The sequence below is a fragment of the Suricata suricatta genome, chromosome 4 (genome assembly GCF_006229205.1).
Source record: "Suricata suricatta isolate VVHF042 chromosome 4, meerkat_22Aug2017_6uvM2_HiC, whole genome shotgun sequence".
Classification (NCBI taxonomy): domain Eukaryota; kingdom Metazoa; phylum Chordata; class Mammalia; order Carnivora; family Herpestidae; genus Suricata; species Suricata suricatta.
Window position 1 is genome coordinate 107,870,567 of NC_043703.1, and position 18,252 is coordinate 107,888,818.

The window sequence follows — 18,252 nt, forward strand, 5'->3', positions numbered from 1 at the left end:
TTCACTGAGTTCTTGGTCTTTCTTTTTCCTTTCTATTGAGGTATAATTGACATGTAATATTATATTACTTTCAGGTGTGTAATATAATGATTCAATGTTTGTATATATTGCAAAAGGATCATTATAGTAAGCCTCGTTACCATCCATCATCATACATAGTTATAAACTTTTTTTCTTATGATAAGTACTTATAAGATTTATTCTCTTAGCAACCTTGAGTTCTTGGTCTTAATCCTATCTTCAGGCACTCCTCAGATTAGGTGAATTCTGAAATCTAATAACTCTTTAAAGGTTCTTTAAAAATATATGCAGGAGGTTTCAGGAACTAGTAGGTAGAATTCAAGTGGGAATGGCTGTGGTAAAGAACACGGTGAAAAGTTTTAACAAAGGCATAGGGAACAGGCAAACAATGAGATGCCGAAGAACAGTGTCGATAATTAAGGGGTAAGAAAATAAAGACTTTTATAATGTGTGGTGGCCTGCTGAAAGTCTGGAGATCTTTAGAAAAAGATCTCTGCTTTAATTCTAAACTAATAGGAAGACATAAAGAAGAAAAGCACAGAAACACAGGCAGAATGTTAGCTAAACTGAAGATTATGCAATGTTCCAATGGGCCAATTAAGAAAGACTGTGACACCAGACAAGAATGGATGACCATCAATCAGTGTTTTATTTTTTTGTTGTTTGCTTTTTGTTTTTGTTTTCTTTTGTTTTTTTAATGTTTATTTATTTTTGAGAGAGAGAATGACACAGAATTTGAGCAGAGGAGGGGCATAGAGAGGGAGAGACAGACTCCGAAGCAGCCTCCAGGCTTTGAGCTGTCACCATAGAGCTCAATATGAGGCTCAAACTCAGGACTGTGAGATCACGACCTGAGCTGAAATTGGCCACTTAAACAACTGAGCCACCTAGGCACCCCATTTACTTTTTTGTTTTTGAAAGAAAACTATGATAAAGAAAGAAATGATAAAAGTTTAAAAATTCAAGTAAAGAAAGAATAGAAGAGGTAAAGAAGATTCCTAGGGGTCTTTGAACTTCTAATTTCAAGGATAAACAAACTGGTAGTTTTATTCCTAAAGTGAATTTTTTCAGTCAGGTTTAAATCAGTCAGTTTTAAGGCTGAAACTTATTGAAAAACGTACACTGAGATTATTTCATTTTTATTCTTAAAAAGGTTAAATTTGAAAAAGGTAGACAGAACTGTTCCAAAGTCTTCAAGAAAGAAACAGTACAAAGTAGGAAAAGCATTAAGTAGTCAATATAACTGATACCCTCTCTAGAAGATACTTTAAAATTAAGAAAGCACAGAAAGCAGAAAAGCAATTGTAGTGAGCTGGACATAGACTCAAGATTGTCATGTTTCATGTTTAGCTACAGAGGGTTGGTTCAAACTAAGTATTTATTGGGATACTTGGCTGGTTTAGTCAGTAGAGTCAGTAGACTCTTGATCTCGGGGTCATGAGTTCAAGCCTCATGTTGGGCGGAGAGTTTACTTAAAAAAAAAAAAAGAAGTGTTTATTAGGACCATGAATATAGCATCCCTGATTCTGGGAAAGTGGTGATGGTGGCACTATAGTTTCTGAACCTCTCTAAATCCCTACATGAAAGAAAAAGTTCAACTGAATAGCAAAACCAAAAGCCTATGGATGACTAGATGAGGATCAAAAGAGAGAGAGAGCATTTTATAAAATGACTTTAATCTCCAATAATGTAAATAAAGTACAACTATTTAAAAATGCAAAGGAAAGAAGTGATAAAAACATAGAAAAGTTTCTGAATATTCTCAGTAATTAGTATCAGTAGTGGTAATATTAGTAGGATTATTCTCAGACTGTCAGGTGTGTACTGTGAGATAAAGCAAGTTATTGTAGGATATTATAATTCATCCCCCATCTTCCTGAAAACTAGGATTTTTGGTATGAAAAAGAGGACATTGAGATATAATATAGAGGAGGTTAAATTTAAAACCCTGTATCCTGAATTTGAGTTAGAAGTAACAATGTGTGGGGCACCTGGGTGGCTCAGTCAGTTAAGCATCTGGCTTCTGCTCAGGTCATGATCTCACGGTTCCTGGGTTTGAGCCCCACGTTGGGCTCTGTGCTGACAGCTAGCTCAGAGCCTGGAGCCTGTTTTAGATTCTGTATCTCTCTCTCTCTGAGCCTCCCTTCCTCGTGCTGTCTCTGTCTCTCAAAAATAAATTAAAAAAAAAAAAAAACAGAAGTAACAATGTGAACTCACTCTGAATATATATATGTATATATATATATATATATATATATATATGTATAAAATATCTAGCTCATTCTACTAAAGATACCTAGAAATAATCACCAATCCAATAACAGCACATTATCCCTAGCTCCCTCTCAAACTTGGGCTTAAAATACCATTGTCCATGAAAAGAAACCACAGCTTATTGAAGAAATGGCTAATTCCAGGTCTGAGGCAGGAAAAGTGTACGATAAGCATGGAATATATTGTCATAGCAAACAGCAGGGAAGCTACTACCCAAGACTACTGAGGTCATGACAAAAAGAGGAACCAACTTGTAGAGGCTCCAAATATAAGACAAATTTGAGCTTTCAACAGGAAAACAACTCCAATTTATAAAACCCATCAAATCAAGTATATTTAAATTCATAAATTATCAATGCTACTTAAAAAATAAAACTAATTTGTTACCTTCAGGGAGTGATACCTTCATTATCTTGAAAACAAGTAAATAAAAGAAACAGACATTTATACTAATTATACTATATGAATTCAACCATTAGGAAAACAAATAGGAAAATGAGTAGAAGTATCTATAAAAGAATCCCAATTAATGAATGAAAAAATAATAATTAGAATATCACCATTTGCAACCCCTATGAATTAATGAATCTAGGCACTGAGCATTAATAGCCGCTAACATCAAAGAAGAGAGACAACCAAGAAAGAACCTGACATTACGTGCCTTCTGATGAAAAGAACACACCGCCCCATGTAGTCTTGCCAAAACTAACTTGCAGAATTTTCAAAAGACAGAGAAACATGTTGAATCATATGATTATGCAAACAACAAAATCCACACTATGGGACACTGCAGTTTCAAAAGATAAATTTTAAGGAAAAGAAAGCAATGGGGGGGGGGTCTTGTACACTGAAAGAAACATTAAAGTGTTTTATTTTTTCATCTTTTAAATGTTTGTTTATTTTTGAGAGGGGGAGGCGAGGGGCAGAGAGAGAAAGAGGTGGATAGAGGATCCAACGCAGGCTCTGTGCCAACAGCAGAGAGCCCAATGCAGGGCTCAAACTCACAAATGGCGAGATCATGACCTGAGCCATAGTCAGATGCTCAAGTGACTGAGGTGCCCTAAAGTGTTTTAAATGGATAATATTAAACTATAGTTTTAGGAGACACATGGGAGTGATAAAAACTATGTGGATTATGGGTATATATAAGTGATTAAAAGTCAAGACAGAGGTCACTTTTGGGGAACAGGAAGGGTTGAAATAATGAGAGTACATTAATAGTATTTCTGGGCACCTGGCAAAGTTCTACTTCTTGACCTGAGTGTGGTTCCAGGGGTATTACCTTTGCAGTGGCTCATTAAACAATACATTTAGTTCATGTGGTCTTCTTTATGTATTTTTTTTATAATAGAGAGATTTTTAAAAAGTGATCATCCCTAGAATATAAAGTCTTTGTTATTTAGTTGAAAGCTAACAGTACATACATTTTTTTGGAAGAGATGATTCTCTAATATTCTGGCTTTTCAGTTGAATGCATTTATAACACTTTCCGAATGCTTTTTTAATCAAATTATGCCATATTGAAAGTTGGTCTAGTTTTTACTTTTTCATTAGTTGCCGCTCCTCTAAATCACTGCAAAAATAGTTTTTAAGTTTTATGAAGAAAAGGTTAGCTTTGTGAGGTTATATTTCCCTATCCCTGACAACAAGTTTTATTAATAGCTCTGCGTATGTGTTTTTGATAAATTTGGTAAACAAACTCGGTGACCTCTTCTGAGTAATACAGCTTGAAATTACCATCATACTCAGAAAGTATTATCTAATCCATATAGCTGAAAAGTTGCTCATATACAAAGGCAAGGGAAGAATTAGTTGTGTTGTCATCACATTTTTGACAAAGTGAATGAATTAAATCGTTCTGTGATGACTATAATAACCTTCTAAAAATGAATACATAAAGAGTATGTGGAATTTAAATAAAAATGATTACCGTGTTATATATGATAATCCACACATACATCATTAAAAGCTGTATTAAAATGAATTTAGTGATAAAAATTTCTTTTTCTGCATACTATCTATTGTACATTTTTCAAAAGAAATTTTTTTTTCCTAGACTACATAACTCTGTCTGCTCTCTGCTTCTAATTAAGATATGTACTGTTGTTTAGAGCTCTGCGGTGTGAAATTAGACCAGGAGTTTTCTAATATCCATAAAATAAATTAAAAAATGTTCCTCCTCTGAAAGACAGATAATTCAGTCACAGAGAGCTTAGTTCTGTGTTTCCTTTGTTTTCTTTTTTTTTAGCTGCTTGGTAAGCCAATTTTCTACTTAGAATCTACTGTTAAAACTCTCATTTGGTTCAGTATGTGGGCTTTATCCTTTCCATGGTCTGTTATGCAAAAATGATGGCTTTTTTTTCTTTTTTTTTTTAGTTTGCTGTAAAGCAGTGGATCTCAACTTGGATGCACATGAGAATCACCTAGGGAACCTGTTAAAGAATACTGGGGCCTCCTCCCCCTCACTCCTGATATAACTGGTCTGGGTGGGCCCTTTTGTAAAAGCTCCGCAGGTGATTATAATGTGTTGCCAAGGCTGGGAACCACTACTCTAGGATTTTACCACTTTCCAACTAAAAGCTTATTATATTTTCTGATTGAATTTGGATGGGAAATGCTTTTTTAAAATTCTGTATTTTTTAAGTTTATTCATTTATTTTTGGGAGAGAGAGAGAGTGTGTGTGAGTAGGGGAGAGACAGAGAGAGAAACAGAATCTAAAGCAGGCTCCGAGCTGTCAGCACAGAGCCCAACGTGGAGCTTGAACCCACAAACAATGAGATTATGACCTGAGCCAAAGTCAGCGCTTAACTGATGGGGCCACAAACTTCAGGCAACTCTAAAAATTCTATATTTTAACAACTGCAATGATTAAATTTCCTCTCTATGAGGTTGCTACTTTTTTAGTCTGAATCTTTAAGAATATATCTTTTTATTCTGATGATTGGTTCAATAAGTCTGTTGGTGGCCAGTGAAAAAAATTTAAAGACATATGCCCGAGGGGCACCTGGGTGGCTCAGTCAGTTAAGCGTCCAGCTTCGGCTCAGGTCATGATCTCATGGTTCGTGGGTTCGAGCCCCGTGTCGGGCTCTGTGCTGACAGCTAGCTCAGAGCCTGGAGGCTGCTTCGGATTCTGTATCTCCCTCTCCCTCTGACCCTCCCCTATTCCCACTGTCTCTGTCTCTCAAAAATAAATAAAGAACATAAAAAAATTTTTTTAATAAAGACATATGCCTGAATATGGCTTTTATAAACTAGTGGTTTTTGTTTATGACATGCTAAAAATGTGTTACAATTAATTTATAGTTAAAAATTAGGTCTTCAATGTGAAAAAAAGAAATAACTATTTCCCTAGAGATTTCATCCAAAGACATTCACCTTTTGCATATGTAAGTTCACATGAGGTTCTAAAAAAGAAATCTTTTTTTTAAACTAAGTTTCTTAAAGATTTACTTATTTTGGGGGCACCTGGGTGGTTCAGTTGGTTGAACATCCGACTTTGGGTCAGGTCATGATCTCACTATTCATGAGTTTGAGCCCTGTGTTCGGCTCTGTGCGGACAGCTCAGAATCTGGAGCCTGCTTTAAAAATTTTTTTGAGTTTAGTTATTTTTAAGAGAGAGAGCACAAGCAGGGGAGGGGCAGAGAGAGAGGGGGACAGAGAATCTGAAGCAGGCTCTGCGCTGACAGCAGCAAGCTCGATGCAGGGTTTGAGCTCACGAACCACAAGAACATGAGCTGAGCTGAAGTCAGGTGCTCAACTGATTGAGCTACCCAGGCATTCCCTGAAAAATAAATCTTTGCAAATTTTTCCAAGAGTCTAACTTTGAAAGACTGACAGAACAAGCCAAATCCAAGAAAATGCTACTCTTACTAAAAAAAGGAATTCTGTATCTTAATATATAGTAGGAGTGAAAAGGGGGACATTATGCAATCAGTGATGAATAACTAAAAAAATCATGTCCAAGTATATTGCCAAGAGCAAGGGAAACAAAAGCAGAAGTGAACTTTTGGGACTTCATCAAAATAAAAAGCTTCTGCACAGTGAAGGAAACAATCAACAAAACTACAAGGCAGCCTATGTAATGAAAGAAGATACTTGCAAAAGACATATCTGATAAAGGGTTAGTATATAAAATCTATAAAGAACTTAGCAAACTCAACATGCAAAAAACAAATAATCCATTGAATGAATGGACAGAAGACATGAACAAACACTTTTCCAAAGACACATAGATGGCTAACAGACACATAAAAAGGTATTCAATATCACTCAACATCAAGGAAATATAAATCAAACTCACAATGAGATACCTCCTCACACCAGTCAGAATGGCTATAAAATTAGCAATATAGGAAGCAAAAGGTATTGGTGAGGATGCAGAGAAAGGGGAACTCTCTTGCACTGTTGGTGGTAATATAAACTGATACAGCCACTCTGGAAAACAGTTTGGTGGTTCCTCAAAAAGTTAAACATAGAAAAACCCCACAATCTAGCAATTGCATTACTAGGTATTTACCCAGAGAATACAAAAATACAGATTCAAAGGGGTACATGCACCCCAATGTTTACAGCAGCATTATTAACAATAGCCAAGCTATGGAGAGAAGCAAATGTCCATAGACTGATGAATGGATAAAGAAGATGTGGTGTGTGTGTATATATTCATTTGCAATGACATGGATGGAGCAAGAGTGTATTATGCTATGCAAAATCAGTCAGAGAAAGACAAATACCACATGATTTCACTTGTATGTGGAATTTAAGAAGCAAAATAGATGAACATATAAGAGGGGTGGGGGAAAGAAAAAGGGGGAAACAAACTATGAGAGACTCTCAAAGACAGAACAAATTGTGGTTGATATACAGAGATGGGAAGGGAATGGGCTAGATGGGTGATAGGTATTAAGGAGTGCATTTGTTATGATGAGCACAGGGGTTGTATGTAAGCAATGAATCATTGAATTTTACTTCTGAAACCAATACTATACTGTATGTTAACTAACTAGAATCTAAATAAAAATTTGAAAAAAAAATCATGTTTAAGTATCATGTACAACTTTATGAAAGTCTATTAAAAAACAGTTACATAAAATGGATAATTTTCCAGAAATACAAATTAAGGAAAAAACAGAATTCCTAAAAAACAACCAACCCTTCCTTTAAGACACCACACCCAGGCAAACGCTAAAATATCAGATAATTCCTTTTGGTACTGTTTCAAAAAGGAGAAAAAGAAAAAGCTAGCCAAATCATTTCATAGGTCTAGTACAACCTTCATATGAAACTTAGAAAGAACAGTAAAAGAATGTAAAAATGTCTGCCAATCTCATATTTGAGCAAAGTGTAAAGCCCCTTTAATGTTTCCTCCTTACTGTCTAAGTAGAATCAGTCATTCCCGACTGGCTCCTCCTATAGCACACACATCCTCTCTGCACAGCATCATTTAATGCCTTAGTGCACCTCCATGTTTTCTTATTTGTCTCTCATTGGTGGACACTAAAATCCCTGCATGCAGGGATATTTTTTATATTCATATTCCCTGTAATGAAATACAGTGAATACATCACGGTCATGCTCAATAGTTGTTGAATGATGTCGAAACAGAAGGAAGGGCCTTTCACGTAGAAATACCAGTAATGCGTATAAGCAGGATGTGAAAAATAAGAGGCAGTGAGTAAACAAACCACTTGGCTAGAACACAGGTTTGCATAAGGAAATAACATTGGAAAGGTAGGTCAGGGCCAGTCGATGTGGGCTTTTCAATGCTGAGACTAAGATTACTTATGCTAAAGGCATCTGAGCAAGCACTGGCTAAATCAGATCTGTGCTTCAGAATCCAGATGAGCACTTTTTAGAGCTATCACAGACCTGAAGAGGTGATCTATTTGGTTGAAATATATCATTTTAAAAATAGACCACTAAAGTCAGAGAGGAGAAGTTATCTACCCAAGGCCAAAGAACACAAAAGTAGCTAAAAACAAGCAGAAGCTTAGAGGCAGTAAACTTTATTAATGTCCACAGTTAGTATGTATATCATCCAACTAACAGGTAAACCAAGTTTGCCTAACTCCAAAGTACATCATCTAGAGGACACCAGGAGATGAGGTATAATAAAACATACATATACCTTTAGAGCACTCCTAATATCATGTAGTACACTGTATCTCAAATACAGCACTCCTAATATCATGTAGTACACCTGTATTTCAAATACAGGTCATTTGTATAAAGTTGACATAAATTATTTTTACCTTTATCCTAAGGCAGAACATTTACTAGAATTCTAATTAGCTTTATTACAGTCAGTTTGATCAATTCTTTTACTCAATTAGCTTCTAAACCCAAGATCAATAAAACAGTGGGCATGAAAAGCTGGCGAATAGGAACAAAGCACTTCCTTAGCCTCACGAAATCCACACCTAAAGCATTACAAGTGGTTTTAGTTACTACAAAAAAACTGGAAAAGTTCCAGAAAAAGGTTAATTAATTAATTAGAAAGGACTCTACAGTCTTAAATGATAGGGTGAAAGTTTATAATACCAGAAAAAGTAGGTAGGGATAGAAATAACCTGGGCTCATTCAGTCTATCTCAGAATACTAACTCTGAGAAATATTCTGTAAAGCCTAAATGATAATAAATTTAGAGGAAATATAGAAGCATATTATAGTTATTCCTTGCCTTATGATGGATTCACATCCCAATAAACCCATCATACATCGAAAATATCCTTAGTTGAAAATACATTTCATACACCTAACCTACTGGACCTCACAGCTTAGCCTCAACTACTTAGGCATGCTCAGAGCACTCACATTATCCTACATTTAAGCAAAATCATCTAACACACAGCCTATTTTATAATAAAGTATTGGGTATCTCATGTAATTTACTGAATACTGTACTGAAAGCAAAAACAGAATGGTTGTCTGGGCACAGACGGTTGTTAAGAGTGAGGGTTGTTTATCCTTGTGATCGCATGGCTGACTGGGAGCTCCGCTGCCTGCCACTGTCCAGCATCATGAGAGAGGAGCCTATCACATATCGCTAGACTGGGAAAAGATCGAAATTCAAAATGCCAAGTATGGTTTCTCTGAATGTGAATTCCTTTCACATCCTGGTGAGGTCAAGAACTGTAAGTCAAATCATCTATAAGTTGAACTGTCTTTTTTCTACTCAGGCAAAAACCTAAAAAAGAATGAAGGAGGGTTGCTTTTGTTTTAAGTTATAAAGAAGAAAAACAAATTCTATACTCAAAGTACTGGTGCAAGTTGAAATTTTCCATAGGTTCACAATAATGAATGTGATAGAACTACTGTCAGGAATAGACAGGGTCAAATACTGTCCTCGCCTCCTAGATTAACCCTTTTGGTGCTCTTGTCTGAAGCAGGATACCAGATGAGAAGGTCATTGCTCACCGGCCCTCCTTATAAATTCTTGCCTTAGCCATGGTTTGGTTCCACAGTGTTCCACAAAACAGGCATTTGACTAATGTTTGCTGATTCACTGACTGAAGTTTAAAGAAGGTGATTGATAACATAACTTTGGCAGGCAAGAAATTATAGGCAAGCCATAATGATAGTACTAAAAATGATAAAAGAATCACAGCAATGATCAGTGTTTGAGAGTTTACCACATGTAGATACTGCTCTAAATGCATGTCTTAACTTATCTTGATTGACTCTATTTTTCAGATAGCCAAACCACAATGCACACAGGTTAATAACTTGCTCAAGCACAGAGAGCTAGGTGGTGGCAGAGCCAGGATTTGAACCCAGAAGCCTGTGTTCTTGATTACTGTGAGACTCAGGCCAGCTCTGGAATGGTCTCCTTATCCTGGCGATAAGATACTTTGAAGGATCCCAATTTATATGTAATTTCCTTTTTTGAGTATTTAGAAAAATAAATTATACATTTTAAAAAGTATTCACCTTTATTTCAGAAGCAAAAACACTAATAATCCTATTCTTTTTTTGTTCTTCAATAAAATGTGTATGTTTGCTTTACATTTACCTCCAGTCTTCCTTGAGTATAACCTAGGAGCAGCAGATTGGCTCTGTCCTTCTCAGGAGAAATGGGGGACCAAGGCCAAGCATCATCAGTGACCAGCGGCCACCAGCAAACAACTGTATCTTGAACACAATTGATCGCTAAATGACGGTCTGCTGTCCTGTTTACTGGGCCCGGTATCTCAGTATAGGAAATCTAGTGATTAAGAAAAAAATATATAAGAATCATTTTTTAATGCAAAACCCTCAATGTATTACAAAAATTAAAGCATCTGTAAATGTAGATAAATGCAAGTAAATATGCATGTTAAACATGTGCTTAAGGAGGTGTCAGAATTTACCAAATTCTTTTGACACATACATAAAAAAGACATATGTTCAAAATTCTCCCCATTTTTAGCAGAGGAAAGGAAAAGGAGAAATGTGAGTTACGGAGGAATTGGCTGTAGCAATCCCAATCAATACCAAAATGTACAGTCATGGCTGCCTGACAGCATCGACCTACACATAGGATTTAAGACCAGCTATATTAAATGACAAGTTCAGTACTGCTGACCAAGAGTATCTGACTACTGTTTAAGACATAAAATGTTAACAATGACTGACAACAATAAAAGGAAAAACAACTTGAGGCAAATATCACTTTCAAGAATATATGAGACATATACACATATATTCTGCATAAAGGGATAAGCCACAGTATCATGCATAAAAGTTTATGCAGCTTCTGAGAATTATGCTTCTCTTTCTTAGGAAGGATTTGTAGAATTTATTATTCAAACTATGTTATTTTGGAACATGGTTATTTGAAAACATAAGCACGGCACCATCTGGGTGACACATGCCAAGGAAATATAGATTGCACCGTATTTCTGCTTAAGGAATTAATGGAAGGTTGATAGCTTGGAAGAAAAAAAAAAACTATCTTGCCATTGCTGGTCAGCAATAATCGAACCACTTTCTGGGGATTAAGCGCATGGCTAAGCCTACTGGACCAGACACTAGCAAAGGGCAGGGGGTCTTCTTATCAGAGAAATGCTTCTGGAGCCAGTCTCACTACATGACAGATTGCTTTCATATTCCTGTCTGCAAGGCAACAAAGGATGGCAGTAATGCGATAATGCCAGAGTGCAATGGGTGTTAAGAACCCGTTGCATTTATGTATTGTATTTAGTAAATAATCAGGCTCATCCAAATTGTGATCTCACCACTCAACCAAGGCCATTAAAATCAAGGTTAATGCTTTAATAATCCTCTGCTATTTTTTTTTACTGTGGTCAAAAGGAACCCTTTTCTATTTGCATGGCCATAATATTATTGACCTCTTCATCCTCTGAATGCACATCAAAAGGAACTGAAATCAAAGTAATTACCAGTGTTGTTCTCTCATGGTAAACATTTAACTCCTTGCACTGTCCCTTCACTGTTAAACAAATTGAATTGGATTTTTTAAATGTAGCCTGGAAAACTTGTTAAAGGTCAATAGTTTCAGGATATTTACTCTGCAATTTTCTTTGCCAAAATTATTTCAATCTGAATGAATTGTAGTACAGCTGTAAGGAAAAGCAAAATTATAAATACATTATTTCTTTATTTTAAAATCTAACTGGGCAATGACAGACAACACAGATGTACTTTATGTTTTGAAGTGTAAATTCTTATATTTATGCTCTCAATATTATTATTTTAACTACTTATCTTATTTGTAAGAAATATCACAATGGGATTCCTAGGTCCTTACAAACACACATACATTATTTTGACATCCTATTGCCATGTAAACATGTTACTTAGGAATTTCTATATGAGAAGATAGTTAAAACAAGAAAATGGCACTTTCAGTCCTCATAGTGAACATCATCATGTATGTTATCTGAAATTTCCTATTTCCTGTGAGTTTTAATGGCATCAGTTTTCTATCATGATGGTCAACAGGGCAAGTAGAGTGAACAAGTTTCTTAAATTATCCTTCCAACAGATAAATGGCAGTTTTTACTAAGTATTAAATCTATATATATTAAATATTGAACCAGAAAGTGAAATCCAGGGACTTTTCCAAAGGGAAGCAGGTTCCTTCTCCAGTGCATAGACACAGAGTGCCCATGTTATTCTCAAATCCAAAGGCAGAAAGAATAAGCAAATAAGTAATTCCCTTCATTAAGGTACAAGAGTCCATATCCCAGGTCTATTTTCCACATCTCTACATAAGAAAAGATGACATCCTGACAGTTTCTCTCTGATCCCATTAATGTGTAGCTACTATCCTTCAGCTGAGAAGACTTTACTAAGCTATCCATCACATTTAAGATGGAAAACCTGAGTCATACAAAATTTTACACAAATGCATTGAAAACATTTTAAATAGTTTGAATTAATGCATATTGGAGCATTTTATTATTTATTTACTCACTCCATATTGGTGCATTTTAAAGACCAGTATTAGTAAATAAACAACATTTCAATTAAATCTACAATTAGCCAACCTGGAAAACAGCATCCCATTTAGAGTGCAGATTTTTTATTAATCAAAATAGAATACATGAGTACCACTGATTTTCCAACTAAAGAAAATCAGTATTAAATGTTACAGAAGCTCCCCAATATGGGCAAACAAGACGAAATTAGTTTATTACCACAATGAAAAATTCATTTAATATATTCTATCCCACGTCAAAAAATGTTTTTAACAGGAATAGAGGTTTCTACCAAATAAAATTAAATCCTCCCCATCCCACTAAACCTCAATCACAATAAGAAATAATCCCAAAGGGCAAAAGGTTAGCTTAAATACTACTTTTCCAAACACACACACAAAGTTTCAAGACATAAAGCTGACTTCCAAAAATCTTTGCTCTTATTACAGATAGACACTCTGAGTATGGCATAAGTGTGCATCTTTTTTAAGGAAGCTGTATATCAGCTCTGTTCCCAGTGAACAGTGAACTGTCTCAAATCCACGTCACAGAGGCTGGATCAATCTTGCAAACACAAGTCATTGCTGAAAAGAGGCCTTGAACTGAAACAGCCTGGAAAATGTATTAGATACTCATCCTAGCAGACAGTATGCCTTCCAAGCAGTTAAAATGTAATGTGGCAAAACTTATATTAACCACATCATTTAAAATAAAAATCCTTCCTTAACAGATGTATAGTTCCTGATACAAGGAAACAAATTACCTGGAGTTAGTGAAGGGAGAGATACTAACATATGAAGGAGATTTCGTTTTGCATTTTTCTCCAGATACAGTTGGGTGTATGTGTGTGTGTAGGGGGGTGGTATCTTTCCTCTCCTTGTTTATTACACTTTTCTATTAACCTTTGAAAACGCCTTCTTTCTTCTTTCTTTTCTTGTGAAATGGAAACCAAAGTAGCTATCCTTGCCTAGAAAGATGATATGAGGTCTTAGGGGAAAATGAGAATGCTATACATACTACCCTTAGGAAGAAAAGCATTTTCAAATATGTAATTTGTCTCTATTATGTGCCTTTGATTTCCATAAGTACCAAACATGCAATTATTAGACCTCTATAATAAGAGTTAAAAAGAAAAGGTAGGATAGCCACTAATTTTAGGACATCAACCTTAACATTTAATTAATTCTGGTTATTTGGAAATTGAGAAATGTTCAAGAATACTGAACATGGTATCAGCCCTTCAAGATTAACAATGTGACTATAAATTGAAATTTCTACCTTATAATCCAAGGCTGAGAGTTTTTCCAGTCTTTTGTTTACATCAGGAGAACCCATCTTCTTGGTAAACTGAATAAAACATAGTTTGTTTTGTGCCAAAAATGATAAGATGATAAAGTTGTCTGTAAGAAGAGCTAAGGAAAAAAAGAAGATTTGGTAAGATACTGTAAAATACTAAGCTAGAATAAAATGATAATGAATTAAGAAATTTTTTCACTGAAATATTATAAAAAGCTATTTTCAGGAGAGAAATACTAACTGAAATAATTAGACTCCTAAATATCATTATCTTACAAGGATATTAAAGATATTATGAATAAATAATAATCATCAACCTAGTGATGCATCAATTTGATACTTTTCCTTTTATCCTGAGACCATTTTATGATACACTGACATCTGGGGACAACAACCAAATGAGATATATTTGGAACCAGGGCTAGAAAAGCATAAAATAAAGACTATTCCATACTGAATGCAAAGATGAAACATTTCTTTGTGTTTAGCCTTTAATCCTGCATTTATATGATGTAAACCATCCGAGAGCAAACCGATTTTTTTAGATCACAGATCAGTGTTCTCCACCAATCTTATGTTTTTACTTAAAAATTTTTCATCAATGAACTTTCTTTTTGAGAATATATAAGCTGAATGAAATAAAGCATATTATACTCAACATGCACATTACATAAATTAATATTTAATAATGAAGACTAGCAAAAATATTTCTACAGCTTTATTTCTAATGCACACTAGTAGGTAGACAATTAATATTCATGAGTTACATAAAGGGTTACTAATATTAAAAATCATTGTAAAAACATAATAGGAATTTGAGAAATACTTCATATTGTTCCTAGCATAATGAAATTATAGAATGTTTCATATATTTTTTTTCACTTCCACACACCCCTGGCTGTGCAAGCGGCAACCAACAGTACATCTACACAATTACAGGCGAATCTGGAGAACTGCCAAGAACTCACATTGTTATCATGGTCTCATGAGAGTGTATTATTTGGGGTATAAATAAAAGAAACAAGTAAAAAAAGATATCTCAGAGACATGAATAGTGTTGGAAGTCTCCTTTTATTTCTTATAGAGGAGCATCAACATGACAAAATCATCACAGTCACTATTTTATTTGTAGTGTCAACAAAGGGGTCAATTATTAGACATGAAAATGGAACTTCTTCCATGGGAAGCTTCCTTGGCACCATGTTCCTGTAAGGAAGAGGAAACGGCACACTTACAAGCCTACCCCCAGCTTATTATTATCATCAGGAATATTGCTAATTATAGCCATTCTGCAGACTGCTTTCCTCTAAGATGATGAAATTGTGTCTAAGTCATTCAGAGGTAGCTAGTGAGCGCGCATCACAGAAGGCAGGTTTCTCTCATCTCTGGTCTTTCCACTGGTCCACACTTTGTTCTGATTATTCAATTTAGCATAGTGACAATTTTCAATCTCTAATGATGATACAACCTGTTTCTTAAACCTTTTTACCTTCAAAAAAGAATATAAGGTTAAAACCTCAGGAGTTAGCACAGTATAGCCGAAAGAAAATGGGCTCTGTAGCTAGAACCTGGGTTCAAATCTCAGTTTGGTTATTTTCAAGCTGCTCCTTAGTATCTCACTCGTGGGCATGTTCCATAGTATCTTAGCTTCAATTTCCTTATCTATAAAATGGAGATAATTATACCATATAAAGTTTTTTTTTTAATTAAATAAGTAGGTTGGTACAGTATAGAGCCTTTCAGGGCTCAATAAATGCCAGAATCCTACCTTTTCAATAATTGGCTTAAAAATTGCTCCATGCGTTGTAGCAATTACAGAGTGGTTGTGTTATACTTAAAAGGATCCAGCTTTCTCTAGTATATTTGGCATTGGTTTTTGATGTTTAGAAATGCTGCCCAAATTCCCTCAAAAGTTAGTATTCATAGACTTTGGTAACAAAGAATCTTCCTATGCACCAAGTCACAGATTTTTTTTTTATTGGTGATTGTGTTGACACATTTGGATTATTTTTTTCAAAATTCATTTGAAAATGAAAAATATTTGAAATGTCAATAATAGGGGGGCTAATTTTGAAAGAACACACCAAAAAATGCCCTATTTTGAAAACACATTCACATTTTTAAAGGAAAATGTGAAAAATACTCAAAATATGCCTGACAAAAATTTTGGTATTAAGTATTAGTCAAAACTTGTATTGGTCTCAGGGGTTGTAACTATGCTATTAGAAGTGATTACTTGTGTTTGCAAGTCCCCAGTGGTAATAATTAGTGCACCTGTTGACATACTAGTTCTCCTGCCCCACTGTTAATGTAGGCAATTGACTTGCACATGGGGGTAATTACCATCACTGATGGAGTCTGAGATGAGCTTCCCCACCAGGCTTCTGTCAATCACTACTTTCTCCAGCTGAGGCCCAGAGAGGCTTAGGGACACCAGCACACCTGAACCAAATAGGAGCTAAAACCCGGTAAAGAAGGAGAGGGGGAGGAAGATACACTGAGAATTAGAGTCTTTCAAAAATCTCTCTTCAAACATATAAATTATACATATATTTACACAGCATCAATACTATGAAATTATACATATATTTACACAGCATCAATACTATGAAATTATAAAGAGTTTTTCTTCATCGAAAACAATTACTGCCATTCTGAAAATAAAAAAGGCGGCTAAATGATGCAACACAAGAAGGGCACTGATGAAAGCTATGTGCAGACAGGGAATTTAGTTCATGTTTATTAGAAGTCTAATCATCTAAACACTTAGAAAATACCCATGGAGACATAACTGCTTTATACTGCATTCAGAAATATAATGCATTCTATTAATAATTTGAAAGATTACTATTTATATCAGAAATTAAAAGATTTCCAGACAGTTGTCGCAATACATTAAATATAGAAAAGATGCAACCATTACAACACAAACAGTGCCTGTTACAATTTGAATTTAAACCCCACTTCCACAATGAAAGATCTTGTCTGTTTCAAATATTAAAACACATGTAAATCAAAGCAATTAAAATATTAAACTTTAAAATTCATAAATAAATAACACATAACACAAACAATTTCTCAAGAAGAGATAAACACTTAGTAAAGTACTCAGGCTTTACCAATGTCAGTGTTCACCCACCTCCCAACAGGTGGGTGAACACTGACATATATTGCTCCTTTCATTTGTGGCAACATAATTCATTCATCTCCAAATGTTTAAAACTTCTAAAAGGACTATGCATATGTGTATGCTTGTTATCTATGAGATTATGAAATATCAACATTGGAAGAAATTGTTTCACCTTCAAGGCAACAGACTCAAAGCAGATGAATCATGGAATAGCATATGGTATAAGAAGAAAAAAACCAATTGTCAGTAAACTAATCATGAACATGCTAGCCAAACTCAAAGACAACTATGATTTTAAACAAAACAGGGGAATTCCCCACCTACCTAGACATCATGTCCCAGCTAGAAAGGATGATTCTGTGTCAAGACATATTTAGACATGTATGAAAGATGAGCAGCATGAGGGACAAGGTTAACATAAAGAAAGACTACTGCTTCCCCACTGCCTAACAGAGTCCAGGCACATGAATAGGAAAGGAAACTGAAAAGTCTCCCATGACTTAAAAGACTGTCCATTTAATGCCAATGCCCCTAAAGGGGGCAGATGATAAGGAAGATATAATCATCCTTATTCGTTTGGGAGACTATGAGAAAAACATTTGTTCCAAGAATTTCAAAATATTCACAAATTAATTAATCTCTACTGAATTACATCCAGCCCTGAAATATATCTTGATGGCAAACACTGATACTTCCCTTTGGGGAATTCCCCCATAACAACAAAGCATGTGGTCTTTATTTCTAAATTCTCCCTTCTCAGGCAGGTAATTTTAGGTTCATCTTTCATTTCCAGTTCTCCCCTATGTAATAGCTTTTTTCTCCCTTCCCCATTTATTCAAAACATCTCTAAAATCTGTCCTTCTTAATATATTTTTATCTACCAAAACCTTAACCTATACTCTTGAGCATCTCTTTTCTTAATTACTCACTCACTACTAGCTCCTTTTCCTTCTGCAGCATCCCTTTAAGCATCAGCCTATTCTTGAATACTTTCAGTGATCAGGAGCTCATTACCTTACCACTGGGCAATTCTAATCGATGAAGAGATCACTCATTCATTTTTTTCATTCAACAAAAACTGAATGCTGATTCTATGCCAAGCACTAAAC

General features: G+C 35.1%; 1 protein-coding gene across 1 annotated transcript in view; it reads right to left on the bottom strand.

The window, feature by feature from the left end:
* The window catches only part of WDPCP (WD repeat containing planar cell polarity effector), a 370,463-nt gene that overhangs the window by 241,774 nt on the left and 110,437 nt on the right, over nucleotides 1-18,252 (bottom strand). The window contains exons 7-9 of the mRNA XM_029937462.1: nucleotides 16,357-16,471; nucleotides 13,996-14,129; nucleotides 10,308-10,499 (exon numbers count right to left, since the gene is read on the bottom strand). Of these exons, the coding sequence (XP_029793322.1) occupies nucleotides 10,308-10,499; nucleotides 13,996-14,129; nucleotides 16,357-16,471 (441 nt within the window). The remainder of the gene's footprint in view (nucleotides 1-10,307; nucleotides 10,500-13,995; nucleotides 14,130-16,356; nucleotides 16,472-18,252) is intronic.